We start from the raw sequence: 17,980 nt of genomic DNA on the forward strand, positions 1-17,980 counted from the left end.
CAGGCAGCTAAGGATTTCTTACTTAACACTGTTATTAAATTTGAGCTTAAGTCCACTGTGGTCAGAGAACATACTCTGAACAATTTCAATCTTGAAATTTGTAGAAAGTTTTCTTTAGGGTCCAGCATATGATCTATTTTGGTAAATGTTTCATATGTACTTTAAAGAATGCAAAACTCTGTTTCTGCTGGGTCAATTAGGTCAAGTTTATTCATCACTTTATTAAGATCTTCTACATCCTTACTAATTTTTTGCCTGTTTCTTCTACAAGTTCTTGAAGTATGTGGGTGTCCCACTAGGGTTGTAGAATTATTTTGTTTTGGATCTTCCTGCCAATTTTTGCTTTAAATATTTTAAACTTCTGTTATTTGTAAGATACAGATGCTGACTCCTCAATCATTATGAAATAATCTCTCTCTATCTCAAAGCAGCATTGCCATGTACTTTGTCTGATATTAGTATAGCTATACCAGCTTTGCTTCAGTTAGTGTGTATATTACATATCCTCTTCCATCCTTCTGTTTAAAGTATACCACTTCTTTAAAAATTGAATCACTATACTGTACACCTGTAACTTATATAATATTGTACAGCCACTACAGGTTAATCAAAAAATAAAATATCTTAAAATACATAAATAAAGCATCTCACTTATAAGCAGTATATAACATGGTTTTGGTTATTTATCCAGTCTGACAAACTTAGTCTTTTACTGGGAGTATTTAGTCCATTTATATTAAATGTAATCATCAATATTTATATAGATGAATTTATAGTTACCACCTTACTCTTTATTTTCAATTTGACCTCCTACTTTATGTCCACCTTTTATTCTCTTTTTTTTTTTTGGATTAATACAATGTTGTTTTATTCCACATCTCCTCTCTTTTAACATACACATTTTATTCTTTTAGAAGTTACCTTAGAGATTACAATATGCATCCTTTACAAGTCAATGCAAATTATTATTTTTACTATCCCCAATAATCCTAGAATCTTAAGATACTTTAACTTTATTAACCCCTCTCCTGCCTTTTGTGCTACTCTCATACATTTTAGTTTTACACACACTTTAAACTCTAAAAACATATTATAGTTTTGTATGGTCAACATTCATATATTTCACATACATATTTACTCTTTATGATATCTTTCATTCCTTCCTGCATTTCCATCTGGGGTAATTTCCCTTCTGCTTACAGTAGCTCCCTTTAGTATTTATGGTAATGCGGTTTCACTACTGACAAATTCTCTTGGTTTTTGTCTGAAAATATCTTTATTTCACCTTCATTTTTGAAGGAAGTTTTGGCTGAGGAAAGAATTCTAGGTTGGCAGCTTTTTTCTCTGATTACTTGAAAGATGGCCATTTCATTGTCTGTCTTTCTTTTTTCTTAATCATTTATTTTAATATGTCACAGTCGTTTTGTTCATATTACTGCCCCTTTAAAAATGAGGTGTCTTTTTCTAACCTCTGGTTGCTTTTAAAATTTTCTCTCTGTCACAGGTTTCCACAGTCTTATATTGATGTGCAAAGATACGTTTCCTCTGTACTCATCCTGCTTGGGGTGTTCTAAGTTTTTTGAATCTGTAAGCTGCTGACTTTCACCATTTTGTAATATTCCTAGTATTATATCTTCAAATACTGCTTCTGTACCATTCTCTCTCTTCCTTTCTGGGAGTCCAACTTTACATGTGTTAGACCTTTTAGGTATGCCTCACATGTCTCTAATGCCCTTATTTCTTTTTTATATTCTTTTTTCTCTGTATTTCAGTTTGAGATGAACTACTGACCTGCTTCCCTATTCGTTAATCCTGTCTCGCACTGTGACAATCTGCTATTGGTTCTAACCACTAGGTCCTAATTTCAAATACTTTATGTTCTAGAATATCTGTTTGGTTTTCCACAATACATTCAAATTATGCTGAAACTCTCTATTCCTCCATCTAATTATTTTGTCCATCTTTTTCTCTATTGTCGAACATATTTACAGTTATTTTTAGGTACTTGTCAACTAACTCCAATATCTGATTCATCTGTGGGTCTGCTTCTATTGCCTTGTTTATAAGTCATGTGATCTTGCTTCTTAGGTGGAAAATCATTTTTTACTGTATGGTGAAGAATGGAGAGTCTCTATATATTGTTATTTTCTACCTGCAAAAGAGACAGAGAGCTCCCCTTATTCTCTGTTGCACAGGTAGGGAGGGAGTTCATCACCCAACAGGGGGTTGAGCTGGGCTGGTCTGCCCTGCCATTTGCGTAGGACTCAGTCTGCCTCTGGTTGGTCCCTGTTCTAAGGCCTGGGTCTCCATGGAGTTCAATGAGACCTCTGTCTCCTCAGCACTGGATTCAGTTCTGCCCTTAAGAAGTCTTCAGGATAGCTCTTTGGCCCCCCGGCCCACTCAAGCTTCAAAACTTGGCATGTGTCTTGAGCACGGGACTCATCATGTTTGGGGGGCTCCTCCAGCTTCATTGTTTTTTTTTTTTAATATGTTTGATGTTATAAGTTTTTAATTGTTTCGCGGGGGGCGGGAGGGTGAGGGTTTGTCTGCACCACACGGCTATGGGATCCTAGTTCCCTGACCAGGGACTGAACCCAGGCCCTTGGCAGCGAGAGCACGGAGTTCTAACCACTGGACCGCCACGGAATTCCCAGCTTCATCTGTTTTTTACTCCAGATCCAGAAACCTCTTCTGGTTTTTCTGTCTCCCAGAAGCAGCCTCCTGCCAGGGGCCAAAGCTGGATTCTCACCTGCCCACCACACCTGGACCAGCCGCCACCCCAGGTGGTAAGTGGTTATGGGTCTTCAGTGGGGTTTTCATCTCTTGCCTGTTCCGTTTTCGGATTCCTGCCACAACAGGTGTACATTTCAATACTGTTTAATACCGCAAGGCTGTGGGAGGTTTCAATGTGTCTTCCAGAAGCTCTTGGCCTGCCTCTTCAGATCCCCTCCCAATGTCCTGCTGGGAAAACCAGCTGTGTGTTTGAGGCCACCCTTTCCCACCAAGTCTCCAATTTGTCACTCTAGTAATGTGTGACCATAAACCTTTGCTAGTTTCTCTTTCACCCAGTAGCAGCCCCCTGCCTCGGCTTCTGTGTCCAGAATCAGCGTGCTTCTGCAGAAAATAAAATGGCTGGTAATGCTCAGTGCACCTCTGAATGATTCTTCCTCCTCTGGAATCTGAGTCCAACTATTCCTCACTGATTCCAGAACACTACAGAGCTTTAAAAATATGATGTTTATAGTTGTTCTCAGCATCTCTAAAACTATATCTTGTAGTACTAATTACTTCTGACGAATCTCTAAGATATCTAGTAGTCTTAATATTTCCCAAAGTACAGTTTAAATATGCTTTTGAAATAAAAGCATTGATAAAACAGTCACTTCTTACCTCTTCATAAAACTTCACCTGAGGTACAGCTTCATTAATTTCATTCAAACAAAAATCTTTAAATAGCAAGAAACCTAAAGAAAAAGAATAAAAAATTTCAGGGTGGGCGATGAATGTAAATTTTATCCCACAGGGTGTTTTCAAATTCATTTGTTTCAACCTCTTCCTCCCCTACCCTTAAAATAAAAAAGGGGGTTTCAAGAGGCTACTTAACGCCTAAAAGGAAATAATCCAGGTAAAGTTAAGAGAATCACACCCCTGGTGCCCTGCTTTGAGGCTCCTTCTCTCTTGGCAGCCCCCCTCCCACTTTTAAAAACTGCACAATTAACAGTGCTAGTGTTTAGCACCACTTAGTGCTACTGGGCACCAGAACAAGTGGAAGATTAACCAAAGAAATCAGAGATACAGGTAATACAGAAGTTGGTAAGAGTCACCATGGAGCTAATAAATGCTACGCCACAGAAACAGAACTACAACTCCCTTAAGAAAAACAAAAGAAGTACTTTCCTAACCTTTCTAGGCTTTTCTCTCACCACTTATTAGCTCAAGTCCCTCCAAGTCCCTACCAAATACCTCGTGCCAGAGCAGATCACCCATTCCCAGATCCACGCCTCATCTTCAAGCAATCAGTACCTTCTGCCCGGGATACCACCCCCATTGCACAGTGCCTGCTACACAGTGGGAGGCCAACAAATATGTGTTGAAAGAATGTTTGTTCGCATGGCCCTTCCAACATGCCTCTGCCAAAGTGCTCACCCAGGTTAATTATCTGATTACAAGTCTCCCACCCCAGGACCAAACCCAGTGGCCAGCTCAATGCCTTGCACCTAGTCAAGCCTCAGTGAATGAATGAAGCTGGAGAGGACAAGCTGACACCAGACTGAGGGCAGAGATACTGGGAGATTACGAAAAGTCAAAAGCAATGAGAAGGTCCAAACAATTAAAGGATTGTTAGGAGAGACAGAAGTCACAGGAAAAAAAAAAAAGTGAAGAAAGACTCACAAAAAGTCTAAAATGTTGGGCAAAGGTAGATCAGAACTCCCCAGGTAGGACAGGAAGGAAGCAGCTTTGAAAAGATTTTCATTCAAGTTAACGTAAGAGTTATATAACTTGAGCCTGTCTGTTGTTGCCCCATAAATTCCCCTCCGTGCTTCCAGGAACATGACCTTTGAAAACGGTAAATGTTTGTTCAGTGGAACTGGAAGAAAGGTATTTGGACTACTTGGTTAGATTGGCAAGACCAGACTAACAGGGGCTGGGTGCACAGCTCCAGCAGCAGCACGGCCGTGCTCATACTGTCAAGGGACTGCAGCAGGGCCAACATACGGAGGGAGTAGGGAATTCAAGAAGCAGACGAGTAGGAAGAACTGAAGATGTGAATCTCTACCGATGTGCATGTTAATATTTTTATTTTAAATAAGAGAAAGGTTGACTTTTTGTTCTCATTCATTTCAAAGTAATTTCCAATTTCCCTTGTCATTTCTTCTTTGGCTCATGAGTCATTCAGGAATGTGTAGTTTAATTTCCAGATATTTGGGGGGTTTTTTTTTTCAGGTATTTTGGGGATATTGATTTCTGTTTAATTCTGTTGTGGTCAGAGAACACATTCAGTAGGACTTCCAATGTTTTTAAATTTATTGAAACTTGGTTTTGGCCCCAAACTTGGTCCCTCTAGGTGAATGTTTCAAGGGTACTTGAAAAAAAAAAAGAGAAACAGTATATAGGGTGGAGTGTTTCATTAAATAAAGTAAAAAAGCAATTAGGCCAAGTTGGTTGATAGGCCTGTCCGGGTGCTCTAAATCTTACTGACTGTCTATTTATTCTCTCCATTATCGGTGGAGGACTGTTGAAATCTCCACTTGTAAACTGGAAGGGAGAGGAAAGAAAGAAGGAGGAGGATGAAGAAAGGGAGTTGAATGAATAAACATCCAACTTAATATGTTGTTTACCTACTTCTTTAATGCAATTTCCATCATCAATGTGTAAGATAAGCCAAAGAATTATTTGGAACATCATATAGGGGGAAAAAACAGTATTTTCCTCGTGTCTGTACATAAACTGAAGCATTACTTTCTATCACAGCAGCTGTTAAAATGGGGCAGCCAGAAGAAAGATATTTTGCCTTTTGGATACATCCTAGATCGTTGTGTTCCAGGCTGAATGCAATTTACCTTCATTAGACTTAAATTACATTAAAAAAAAAATGAAGCATTACTCAGATTAGAACAAAAGCTAAAGGGCAAAAATAAGGAAATAATTTGCCTAACTGGTTCACTTCATCAGTGTGATTTCTCCAGATTTCAAAGAATAAAAAGTAGTGAGCCAACACCTGCTTACTAGGTAACTGTGGAATGTGTTTACCCTTGTTTCTATATTTGAACCACTGCAAACTGCCTGAATACTGATTAACTTCCGAGTGTATGTAACATCCAGGAAAGGCAAACTATCCCAATTTGCCACTAAAATATTTTGCAAAAATTGGTAGAAAGAATTGTATTATCTTTTATAAAAGATCAATTAAGAACTTTTGAAAGCATTAAATATACGTGGTTTCTATGGGAAATTGAAATATAACCACCTAAAAAATGAAAAAGAGGGAAAGAAGAATATGAAAAAAATCTTGTAAGAAATAATACCTGTTCTAGGTTTTACCAAGGAGATTCAAACACTGGGAAGGAGGATAGACTGCATAACTGCTAAAAGCTCCTACCAAAATTTACTCATTTGACAAAGCATTTACTGAGTGTCTACTAAGAGTCACCGTGCTATATGCTGGTGAAGACAGAGTTTTTCCCATAAGAGACTTATGGGTTTGTGTAAGGGGCAGACAACAAAGTAGTAAACAAATGAAATAACTGTAATTTATGGGAAATTATATAAAGTAATTAAATATGATGCTGAGATCAATGATAAAACAGAATGTCAATAAGACCTCTCTGAGCTGTGGGATAAACAAAGTACAAAGCATTTCAGATTAGAAAAGGCCAGAATGCCTAATCTCACACCTTCTATTCAATATTGTGAGGTCTTAGCCAGTGCAATAAGAAAAGGAAATAAAACTTACTAAAATTGAAAAGGAAGAATTAAAACTAATTTTATCCCTAGACAACGTGATTAACTATATAACAAATCCTATCTACAAAATAACTACTAGAATATATAAGTGAATTTAGGAAGATCCATAAATGACCATAAAATACAAGGTCATTAGCTAAAAGAATCAATGACATTAGATACACTCACATCACACAGTTTTAAGATGGAATTTTGAAGCAAGTCCATTTGCAATAACATCAAAAAAGAACCAATACTTAAGAATAAATAAATAAGAGATATACAATGCCACTAAGTGGAAAACTATATAATATGACTGAAAGATGTTAAAGAAGATCTAAATAAATGGAAAGATATAGTCAGTTCATGGATTGGAAGACTCAGTATTGCAGATGTTAATTCTCCCCAAATTGATCTATGGAGTCAATGCAATCCTAATGATAATCCCCATCGGCTTTTTAAAGAAACTGACAAGCTGATTCTAAAATGTATATGGAAAGGCGAAAAACCTGGAATACCCAAAACATCTTGAGAAAGAAGCAAAAGGTTCAAGGACTTACACTGCTTAATTTCAGGACTCATTATACAGCCATGGTAATCAACACAGTGTGGTACTGGCATAAGACTAAATCATGAAACAGAATAGAGGATCCAGAAATACACTTATATGTGCTCAACCTATTTTCTACAAAGATAGCAAAGCAATTTATTAGGAAAAGGAAGTCTTTTCAAAAAATGGTGCTAGAAAATACTTATATCCAAATGGGAAAAGAAAAAAAGAAAGAAACAAATCTGAAAAAGGCCTATATCCCGTTTATGTATACATTAAAAAAAAAACCTCTTACAAATCAATTTTTAAAACGAAACAACCCAATAAAAGAATGGGCAAAAAATGTGAACACTTCACAAAGGAAGAAATATGACTAGCCAATAAGCACATTAAAAGGGCTCAATACCATTGGTCATCATGCAAATATAAATTAAATCACTTTGAGATACCACTTCATAACCACTAGAAGGGCAGAGTTCAGAAGACTGACAATATCAAATTTTGGCAACCAGAAGCTTCGTTCGCTGAGAAGCATATATTATGTCTTGGACTCCTCGTGCCTCTGAATCAACAGGCAAAGAGGGGAGTTACTGTGCTGGCTGGGATGATTGATGGGCTGTGACTCTACAATGGAGGGAAGGGGAAAGAAGGAAGAAGGGAGGAGAAGAATAAAGGAAAGAAGGGGAAGCTCTTCCTTAGCATCAAATACCAACCAAAAACTACAGAAGGAATGATGGAGTTAGAAAATCAACAGGTGCCAAAACCCGGCGGCAAAAGTTTGATACGGAACAAAATTATTTACACAGTCTCAAAAGTAATCTCCCATAAATTACTCATTACTTACAAAGGGAAAGCAAAGACAGGCCACAGATTTGGAGAAAATATTTGCAATATACATATCTGATAGAGAACCTGTATCCAAAGTATACAAAGAATTCTCAAAACTCGATGATGAGAATATAAACAACCCAGTATTTTAAAAAATTGAGCAGAAGATTTGAATATTTTCACCAAAGATGATATATAAATGTAAAATAAGCACATGAAAAGATGTCCAACATTGTTAGTCATTAGGAAAATGCAAATTAAAAACACAGTGAGATATCACTATATACTTCTTAGAATAGCCAAAAAAAAGAGAGAGAGACAATGAATGCCATTGCTGACGAGCAAAGGATGTGGAGTAACTGGAACTCTCCTAGACTGCTAGTAGGAATGCAGGCTCATTGGAAAACATCTCTTTAAAGTTAAAATATCCATTTCCCATTCAACCCAAATAATCACACTCCTAGGTATTTACCCAATAGGAATGAAAACTTATGTTCACACAAAAATCTGAACACGGCTATTTGTAGTAGCTTCACATATAATATCAAAAAACTGGGTATAACCCAAATGTTCTTCAATTGATGGCTAGGTAAACTGTGACGTACCCATACGATGGAACACTACTCAACAAGACAAAGGCATGAACTACTGATACATCCACTATACGTGAATCTCCAATGCACTGTGCTAAGTGAAAGAAACCAGACCCAAAGGCTACATGCTAAATGAGGCCACTTATGTGTCATTCTGGAAAAGGAGGAACCACAGGAACAACTAGATCAGTGGTTGCCAGGGGTTGGGGTGGGGTGTGGCGGTCAACCATAAAGGGTACTAGAACATTTGTGGAGGTGATGAATCACTCTGTATCTTGACTTTGGTAGTCGTTATACAACTTTATGAATTTGTCAAAACTCACAGAATTGTACATTGTAGATGGTGAGTTTTATTTAAATTATACCTCAATAAACCTGACTCTTCCTGCCACCCCACCAAAAAAAAAAAAAAAAAAACTGGTGCTAAAGAAGAAAGAAAAATAAGATTAGGTACATACAACTAAGCCAGGAACAAGGCTCAAAAGATGTTCCTGAACAGTGGCTTTAAGTCGATCACAAATTGGGATCTAAAATTTCCAGAAGCTAATGCCTGATCACTTAACATGGTTGTCAGTCTCTACAGGATGTTCTTCATAAAGCACGAGTTTGTATGGAAGATAAAATCATTCACACACAGAGGCATGGGACTAAAATAAGTAATTACAAAGGTTCTGGGTAATGCAGAGGCTGGAAACAGCTACTCTGACACACTGAGGATACACAATGGTCTTTACAAGTGAAAACAAAGGAAATCTGAAATGATAACTAGAAAAGCAAACTCAAAAATACAGAAAGCAAGCATACAGATGTAAACACGGAAAACTTCCACAGGGCACCATGCCCCTCCTAGATGAATAATACTAACTTAAATTCCCACTGAATGATTCTCCCTTTCATTTCTTCCAAGTCCCAAGAGGAATAAATAAATATAAATCAAAACGAATAATTAATTACTTTTACCTACTTCATGCAAACCTTAAATATATTTTTTTATTTGACTCTGCTTATCAAACTAGAACTTTCACTTCCTGACTTAAAACCTTACAGAAGAAAATTAGTAACAAAATGTAGTTGAGGAATATTGTAAATAGGTCTTCTAAATATCCAAATTATCTACCCCACCTCCAATTGAAATTCAGCACATCTCATAATTAATGAGATCACTCATTTAGAGAATGGAGAGATTTGGGGCCCTGAATATTAAGTCTAGTAGACAAAAGCACAAATGGTAATGAACGTGGCCAAAGAAAAATTCACAGAATGTTCCAAGCAATTGGCTCTTACTTCAAAAGGGAACAAAGGAAATTGGGACTGGGAGGAAAATGTGAAAATTCAGTGGCAAGAAAAGTATATCTAAACCCTTGCAATAGTTGGATTACTTTCAGCCTTTACCAACATTATGAAATGACGGAAAAGAAAAAAATTTCTGGCTATGCACCATGCCAATACTCTTTCCAGACTGGGGTCAATTGTTTTCATTTATAACAGTTTAATGCACATCTAATAGTAAACAAACAAAATGACAAAATAAAGTGAGATTTAAAATAACTTAAAATAGAAGTATTATTCCAACAATCCACCTGATTTATATTTCCCAAAGACGTCTCAAAGAACAATGATTAAAGCTGGCAGTATGGAAATTAGGGTATGTGTGTACATCACAGATTAAACATGGCCAGGACAAAGTGGGGAGGGTGTGTAAAACACACTGGGTCTAACCATAATTTTAACAAGGAAGAAACAGAATAACAATCAACCAATTAATGCATGGGTGTTCACTTGGTGGTAATTCATGACGCTATGCACTTGAACTTGAGCACTTTTCCATACATATATTCCATTAAAGGTTTACTTAAAACAAGAGAATCAACCAATAAGTTTTTTGTTTGTTTGGTTTTGGGTTTTTTTTTGGCTGCATTGGGTCTTCGTTGCTGCGCGCGGGCTTTCTCTAGTTGCGGCGAGCGGGGGCTACTCCTCATTGCGGTGCACAGGCTTCTCGTTGCAGTGGCTTCTCTTGTTGCAGAGCACGGGCTGTAGGCACACGGGCTTCCGTAGTTATGGCTCACGGGCTCTAGAGTGCAGGCTCAGTACTTGTGCACGGGCTTAGTTGCTTCTTGGCATGTGGGGTCTTCCCGGACCAGGGATCGAACCCGTGTCCCCTGCATCGGCAGACGGATTCTTAACCACTGTGCCATCAGGGAAGCCCAACCAATAAGCATTTATGTCATGGTGCTACAAGTGTAAATAAAGGGGTTCTCAGAGCAACTGCAATCTGATTGGAGGTACTGATAGACATACATAAAAGATAATACCTAACTGCGTTGCATTAGTTAACTGCCATACTCGCTTTGCAGGGAGAGATGCATTGCTTCCTAGATCACGGCACGGCCACCTCAACATTCGTCCAGTCTCCTTTCCCATTCATCCTGCGTGCTGCTGCCTAGATCTGACCATGCTGCTCCCTTGCTTTTGAACTCATCATTGCACAGAACACTGGATGAGACCCAGCCTCTAACATCTGCACTGCAATGCACGCCCCGCTCTGCCCCACACCTCCCCAGAGCTACAGCGCTCACCTGCCCAGCACGGCCGGACGCAAGCGCAGGTCACTCAACACGCCTCTGTGCCTTCACACACGCTCCTCACTCCACCTGAAACAGACTCCCCTTCTCAGCACCAGCTCCCTTCTTGCCAACCACCTCTCTACCCACTTCCCCACCCCCACCCTTCTCATCCCCTCCAGACTTGACCTGGTTAACACCCACTTTACCTTCAGGACCTCAACTGAGCATCACGTAACGCAGTAAAATTCGAAGAGCTCCCCAGCCCAGCCAGGTGGAGGAGCTATCCCTCTTCTGTGCTCCCACGGCCCTGGGTCCTTAGTGCTTTCAAGGCCACTAACTCGCAACTATCTCTTTTCATCTTATGAATGGACAAAATGGCTCAAAGTTGTAAAAATAAATTAAAAAGGTATAAAATGAAAAGTTTCCTTCTGGTCCATGTCCTTCATCTTCCCAGTAGCGCACCCACCACCATCACCCCCAAGGTAATGGCTATTACTGGTTCCTTGTATCTTTTCGGGGAAGTGATGTGTGTTACTTCTTGGCCAGGTGCTAAGAAATCCGTGTGATTCCTTCACCCAGCTCGATGCAGGAAACTCTGCAGTCCTAGGGACACCAGCGCCACAACATGGCAAGAGCTTGGCACATGGAGGGGGGCCTCCCGCTAACCCTGCACCGCTACGGATGAGAGAGACACTCTCATGTGTGGGTCTCTGTTATAGGCACCGCGTTACCTCCTAACACAGCACAAAGGCAGGAGCAAAGACGAACTCTTATTTCCTACCATACTGTTTCCGTCAGCCTGTTTTTCATAACTTGAGACCGTGGAGATCTTTCTATACTAGTCACGAAGAGCTACCTGGCCGCTCCTTACCGCTGCATTATTCCAGCGGATGGAATGTCAGAAGTTACGTAACTTGTTCCCTAATGGTGAACATTTGGGCTGCAGGAAATATTTTGCTTTTACAAAATTGCTGCAATAAATAACCCTCTCCGTACATCATTTCTCATGTGTTCAAGCCTATTTGTAGGATACGTTCCTCTGAGTGAAACTCCTGAGCCAAAGGTTATATAGACTTTCTGGTATTTTAATAGACCTGGCCAAATTAGCCCCATCCGACCAGTACCTGTTCATACACCCACCGGCAATGCATCAGCTCCTGTTTTTAAACCCACGGCCATACCAAAAGTGTGTTATTAAACTTCCGGATCTTGTGACAATTTGAAAGATTAAGAAAAATAATAATAGTTCAGAGTAATTTGCGCTTTGCCAATCTTTAATCAAGTTGAAAATCTTTTCATATGTTTAAGGTTCCATTTTCACCCTGGGTTACAGGTCTTTGCTCACGAGCACGTCCAGGGCCTTCTGTATTGAGGTTTGCTACTCGGCACCGCTGCTCAAGGAATCCTTCGGGCCCTCCACCTCTTGGGTACTGGTCCTGTCGGCGTGATCAATGTGTCCATTTCTTGTTCCTTGTCTGTTCCTGGCGTTCAATGGCAGTACTTCTAGTATCTCCCCATTAAACGTGACGCCGGCCTTGGGAATACACAGCGGCATAGTGTTAAGAAAGGCTGCGCCTCTAACGATGTCACCGGTTGTTTACTCAGGGGCTCTGGGAGGGAAATGGCCGCTCGTGTAGGGTTTTCTCTCTAATCCTCAGCACAATGGCCAGTTCTCAATCGGCTCAATAAACGTTTGATAAATTTACTAAGGGAAGATCAGTACGGCTCGCGCTATAGTCACAGATGGTTCTGGGAAGAAGTGAAGTACAGGCCAGGTGTGGAGAGATTAATGGGCTACAGAGCCGAGAGAAAGAACAAGTGGCCATAGACAGGAAATTTCCATGGAGGTAAGGAAGGAGTGAGGCTCTGAATCTGGACACAGCACGTTCCTATGGGGAAAAGGTGGAAGGAATGCTTTATCCCACCACCGAGGCTTGAATGGGCGGGGGGAGATGGGCTTCATCCGGCAGGCGGAGGGATCCGTCTAGAAGAATCCCAGTGCTAGGTATTTCTCAGTTACACAATGCTTCGCGTGTGCTCAGAGCTTCGGAATGCCAAAGAGCCTGCTGGGGAATAGTTTTTAATATAAGTGGGCAATTGTTTCATGAAAAGTTAAACTCAGCTCTCAGATCCGGGGCGGAGGATTTTAGAGCGGGGCCTCTTTCTTCTCAACACGGCAAAGCTGAATCCTTCTTCCTTCCTCTTCCCTTGGAATGCTCATCTGCCACCGCGTCTGTCCCCAGATGACCCTTTCATCCTCATCCCCTCCCTGGAGCCGACCCATAACAGGTACAAAGGGTTGACCCCTATGTGTTAACAGTGCCTGCCTACCACCTGGCTCTCAATATTTCTACCAGAATGTGAAGATGTCAGCAAAAGCCTTCGAGGCTCAAAAAAGTAGAACCTTGATAGCGGAACACCAGGTGATGACAGCGCCACAGCCAACCCTCTGGGGCAAGAAGGCCCACGGGCCGCTGTTGCGGCGCCTCCAGTGACTGGTGGCTGGAGTGGGCTTGTCATAGCTTGGCGTGAAACCTCATGACCATGAAATGATTTCTTACTAGAGCAAGGGGGTGGTTTCCGTTTAGTCCAAATTCATTTTAACTTGTAGCCATTTGTTAATTAGCAATTTGTTAATTAAATGACATAGGTATGTTTAAAAGTTAGATGGTGCGTTTACGTGTTGTAATTTTGTACGCTCGGGGCCTTATACCTTCTGCCAGGAGTGGGGATGTGGCGGTGGGAAGTCCCTTCCACCCTTTGTGCGTGACGGGGACAAGCACCCCGCTGCTCTCCCGCGAACACAGCTGCCCAAGTGGGCCCTCTATTTCTGTGGATGCTCATGCTAACACTCGTGCCAGCAGTGCACAGATGCCCACGAGGGCCACGACGGAGGTGATGGACAGGACGCTGGGTGCATCATTGGTGGGCCATGACTTCACCCCTGGAATGCTCTCCTCACGCTGAGAAAATAATCACAGAATATGTAGCTATACTCCTACTGTTTACACAAGATGCTACAAATAAGAGTTTTACAGTAATGGCAGTTGAAAGGATTTCATGCTGAAGCAAAAAGACAAAAAAAAAAAAGAAGAGTCACTTCCTCTGGTGTATAAAATACTGAACTAGATGCTTTCTAGTCACAAAGAGGAAAACAGCATCAGAGGTTATCTTTGGTCTCAAGCAATTTGGATTCCAGTTAGAGAAACCGCACGGAAGAGGCACCTGGAAATCCTACATTTGCCACAGGAAGTGCCAAATAAACGGCATGTAAGGAACATCAGAAAATGGACTGTTCACGGTTCAGCTAATCCCTGAACCGTGAATGGCTGGATCTTTCGTTGTTGTTTTTTTGGGGTTTTTTGGCCGTGACGCACGGCATGTGGGATCTTAGTTCCCCGACCGGGTTATCAAACCCGCACCTCTCCCCGGCAGTGGAAGCACAGTGTCTTAACCACTAGACCACCAGGGAATTCCCAAATGGCTGGATCTTTGAGAAAAGCACAGGCCAGAAGGCGGTGTCCCACAGAGGGAGACAGAGCGTAAGACTCATCAGTGGAGTATATGCTAGAAGAAAAAGACAAAGAAAAAAAAGACTGAGGCCAGTTTGGGTGACTTGAATGACAGTAACAAGAGGGACTTTGTCCTGCAGTGGGGCTTTAGGACAGGTATAGAGCATGAAGGTGATGTGATGACACGGTGTTTTCAATTACCCCGTTCACTTCATCTTTCTGTGCATTAACTAGTTCCTTTCCTTTCATAGTTTTGAATAATTTAAGGAAATATACTTTATAGAATGTATTCATTCCCCTAAGTCAGGGGTCCCAACCCCCAGGCCACGGACCAGTACCGGTCGAGTGAGCGAAGCTTCATCTGTGTTTACAGTCGCTCCCCATCACCTGCATTACAGCCTGAGCTCCGCCTCCGGTCAGATCAGCGGTGGCATCAGATTCTCATAGGAGCGCAAACCCTACTGTGAACTGCGCATGCGAGGGATCCAGGTTGCGCGCTCCTTACGAGAATCTAATTCCTGATGACCTGAGGTGGAGCTGAGGCGGTGATGCTAGCGCTGGGGAGCGGCTGCAAATACAGATTATCATCAGCAGAGAGGTGTGACTGCATGGAGACCATGATAAATCAACTGCTTGCAGACTCATATCAAAACCCTATCAGGAGCGACAAGCGAAACAAGCTCAGGGCTCCCACTGATTCTGCATTATAGTGAGTTGTATGATTATTTCATTATATATTGCAATGTAATAATAATAGAAATAGAGTGCACAATAAATGTAATATGCTTGAATCATCCCAAGACCATCTCCCTCCCACCCCGCCCCAGTCCATGGAAAAACTGTCCTCCATGGAACCGGTCCCTGGTACCAAAAAGGTTGGGGACCGCTGTCCTAAATTATAGAAACTAAGTATACTATCCCCTAAATGGCCTTTGAGTTCTCCTTGAGTCTTCTTTTGCCCTCACTCCCCACATTCACTAGCTGACCTAGGTTAGGTTTTATCTTCAGAATAAATCCCAATCCACCCCCTTCCTGCATCTCCACTGTCCTCGTCTGATGTAAGCCAGCACCGCCAACTTCCTGGATGGCGGCAGCCTCCAAATTCATCTCCCTGCTTCCACTCTCCCACTTTTGACTTGGATAATTCATTCGCCATAAAGAGGCTGGAATGATCTTAAAACAAATCGGACATGGTCAAAACCTACCAGAGCTTCCCATTACACGTAAAGTAAAACCCTGATTCCTGCCCACCTCTCTCTCTGCCTACCTTGGCCTCTGGCTGATTCTGGAACCTGCTGTGTTCTTTCCTGCCCCTGCTGATTACCATGCTGTTCCCTATGCCAAGAATGCTGTTCCTTCTTGGCTGAGAACGCTCTTCCACCTGATCCTCACAGGGGGCTCCTTCTTTCTCAAAACCAATCACTTCTTCAAATCACTTCCTCAAAGAAACATTCGCTAAATAACTAATTTAAGCAATAACCCCGTCAGTCTCTTTCTTGTCACCTGCTTTCATTACCCACTTATCCCTGATAAGATGCTTAGATCCGACTCATATTCATGACACCCCAGAGTCAGATGGTCCCCACACCCCAACCATGGTCAGTACGCCCTAGACTCTGGCTCCTGTGGGAGCCAACAAGCTGGGTGGTTTTCACCAACTCTTTGTGCTAAGGTTCCCTGGTTTCCTGATTGGCAAAACAAAAGGACGGGGATAGACAAAAATCTAATGATTCATTTAAGCCTAGCACTCTGTGGTTTCATGAATTAAACTGGGGTTGGTTTTATTTCATTCTTTTTTGCTGTTGCCCTTATTGCTATTTTGACAGATGGAGACGGGGGAAAACACATAAAGAAAAGAAAAAAAGAGTAAAGGACGGAAGGTGGGAGGCAACAAAGGAGAAAGAGAAGGTGGAGAGAGGGTGAGGGCTTTTTCGAAACCACTTCTTGTGGGAAATTAATCGTGCTGCTTTGTCCTGGCAAGAAGTAGCTACTTCAGGAAGAAAATAACCACTTCATACATGGAAGTTTCAGCACTAGTTAACCTGAACTCTACTGCTGTCGCCTAAGGGGTTTCATCTATTTACATCATCAGCTCAGATAGTGACCGAGGGCCTGAGCTCTGGAGAGGGGCAGACCCCAACTCTGTAAGGTCAATTTCAGTTCAGCCATCACTGTTTACAAGATGCCAGGCAGGTGAGAAGCATCTTCACCTCTGAGTGCAGGTCCTCTCACCTGTAAAATGGGGCTGATGCCAACCTCGGCATGGGGTCATTTTGAAGACTAAATAAGATCTGTAGCGGGGGGCTTCCCTGGTGGTGCAGTGGTTGAGAGTCTGCCTGCCGAGGCAGGGGACACGGGTTCGTGCCCCGGCCCGGGAGGATCCCACATGCTGCGGAGCGGCTGGGCCCATGAGCCATGGCTGCTGAGCCTGCGCGCCCGGAGCCTGTGCTCCACAACGGGAGAGGCCACAACAGTGAGAGGCCCGCGTACCGCAAAAAAAAAAAAAAAAAAAAGATCTGTAGGGGATTTCCCTGGTGGTGGAGTGCTTAAGAATCTGCCTCCCAATGCAGGGGACACGGGTTCGAACCCTGGTCCGGGAAGATCCCACATGCTGCAGAGCAACTAAGCCCATGCACCACAACTACTGAGCCTGTGCTCTAGAGCCCGCGAGCCACAACTACTGAAGCCCACGCGCTACAACTACTGAAGCCCGCGTGCCTACAGCCTGTGCTCTGCAACAAGAGAAGCCACCACGATGAGAAGGCCGCGCACCACAACGAAAAGCAGCCCCCACTCGCTGCAACTAGAGAAAGCCCGGGCACAGCAACGAAGACTCAATGCAGCCAAAAGTAGGTAAATAAATAAAATTTTTTTAAAAAACACACACATAAGATGATTTTTTTTAAAAAAGGAACTGTATGTAGAACACTGAGTACCTAAGGGCTTGATTATGGGCTGTTACCATTCAAACGGTACTGATACAGAACTTTTCAAAGCTTCTGCTTCTGAGGTTTACACGTGCTGCTATGCGTAAGCCAGAAACTGATCATCGCCATCTTTACATCACTTGGTAAAGTTATAACAATGGTGTTATGCATCTAGGGTTTTACAGGTAGTCCCAATTTCACATATTTAACACATTCTCCTGCCAAGAACCAAATACTTTACTTCAAAAATAAAATTACACTTCAGAACATAATATGGTAACCAGAGCTGGACTTAAGTTCCCACAATAACAACCAAATACTGGACAAGATATATGAAGTAACTGTTTTCAGACACAGAAGGGGCTACAGTCCCTGAAAGAAGGGAAGCAAACTAGGAGGACCCCAGGCTGGGTCAGCTCTTGGCCTGGAGGTACTTTCTGAAATGTGGTGCTGGGAGGGGGACCCAAGCAGACCATGGTGGTCCTGCCGAGGCAAAGGCACCAGGAGTTCACGGAACACGAGGTGCCTGGAAACACCAGAAAAATAAATGAAGAGCTATATA

The 17,980-nt window shown here is 41.9% G+C and overlaps 1 protein-coding gene across 5 annotated transcripts in view; it reads right to left on the minus strand.

Annotated features, from left to right (window-relative positions):
• The window catches only part of GRK3 (G protein-coupled receptor kinase 3), a 133,469-nt gene that overhangs the window by 67,036 nt on the left and 48,453 nt on the right, over window positions 1-17,980 (minus strand). For 3 of the 5 annotated variants that reach the window (XM_030860673.2, XM_060311193.1, XM_070043407.1), the window contains one exon: window positions 3,391-3,464. The exons of the other annotated variants lie outside the window; for them this stretch is intronic. In XM_030860673.2, coding sequence (XP_030716533.1) covers window positions 3,391-3,464 — 74 coding nt within the window. The remainder of the gene's footprint in view (window positions 1-3,390; window positions 3,465-17,980) is intronic. 5 annotated transcript variants of the gene reach the window in all.

The sequence above is a fragment of the Globicephala melas genome, chromosome 13, assembly GCF_963455315.2.
Source record: "Globicephala melas chromosome 13, mGloMel1.2, whole genome shotgun sequence".
NCBI lineage: Eukaryota > Metazoa > Chordata > Mammalia > Artiodactyla > Delphinidae > Globicephala > Globicephala melas.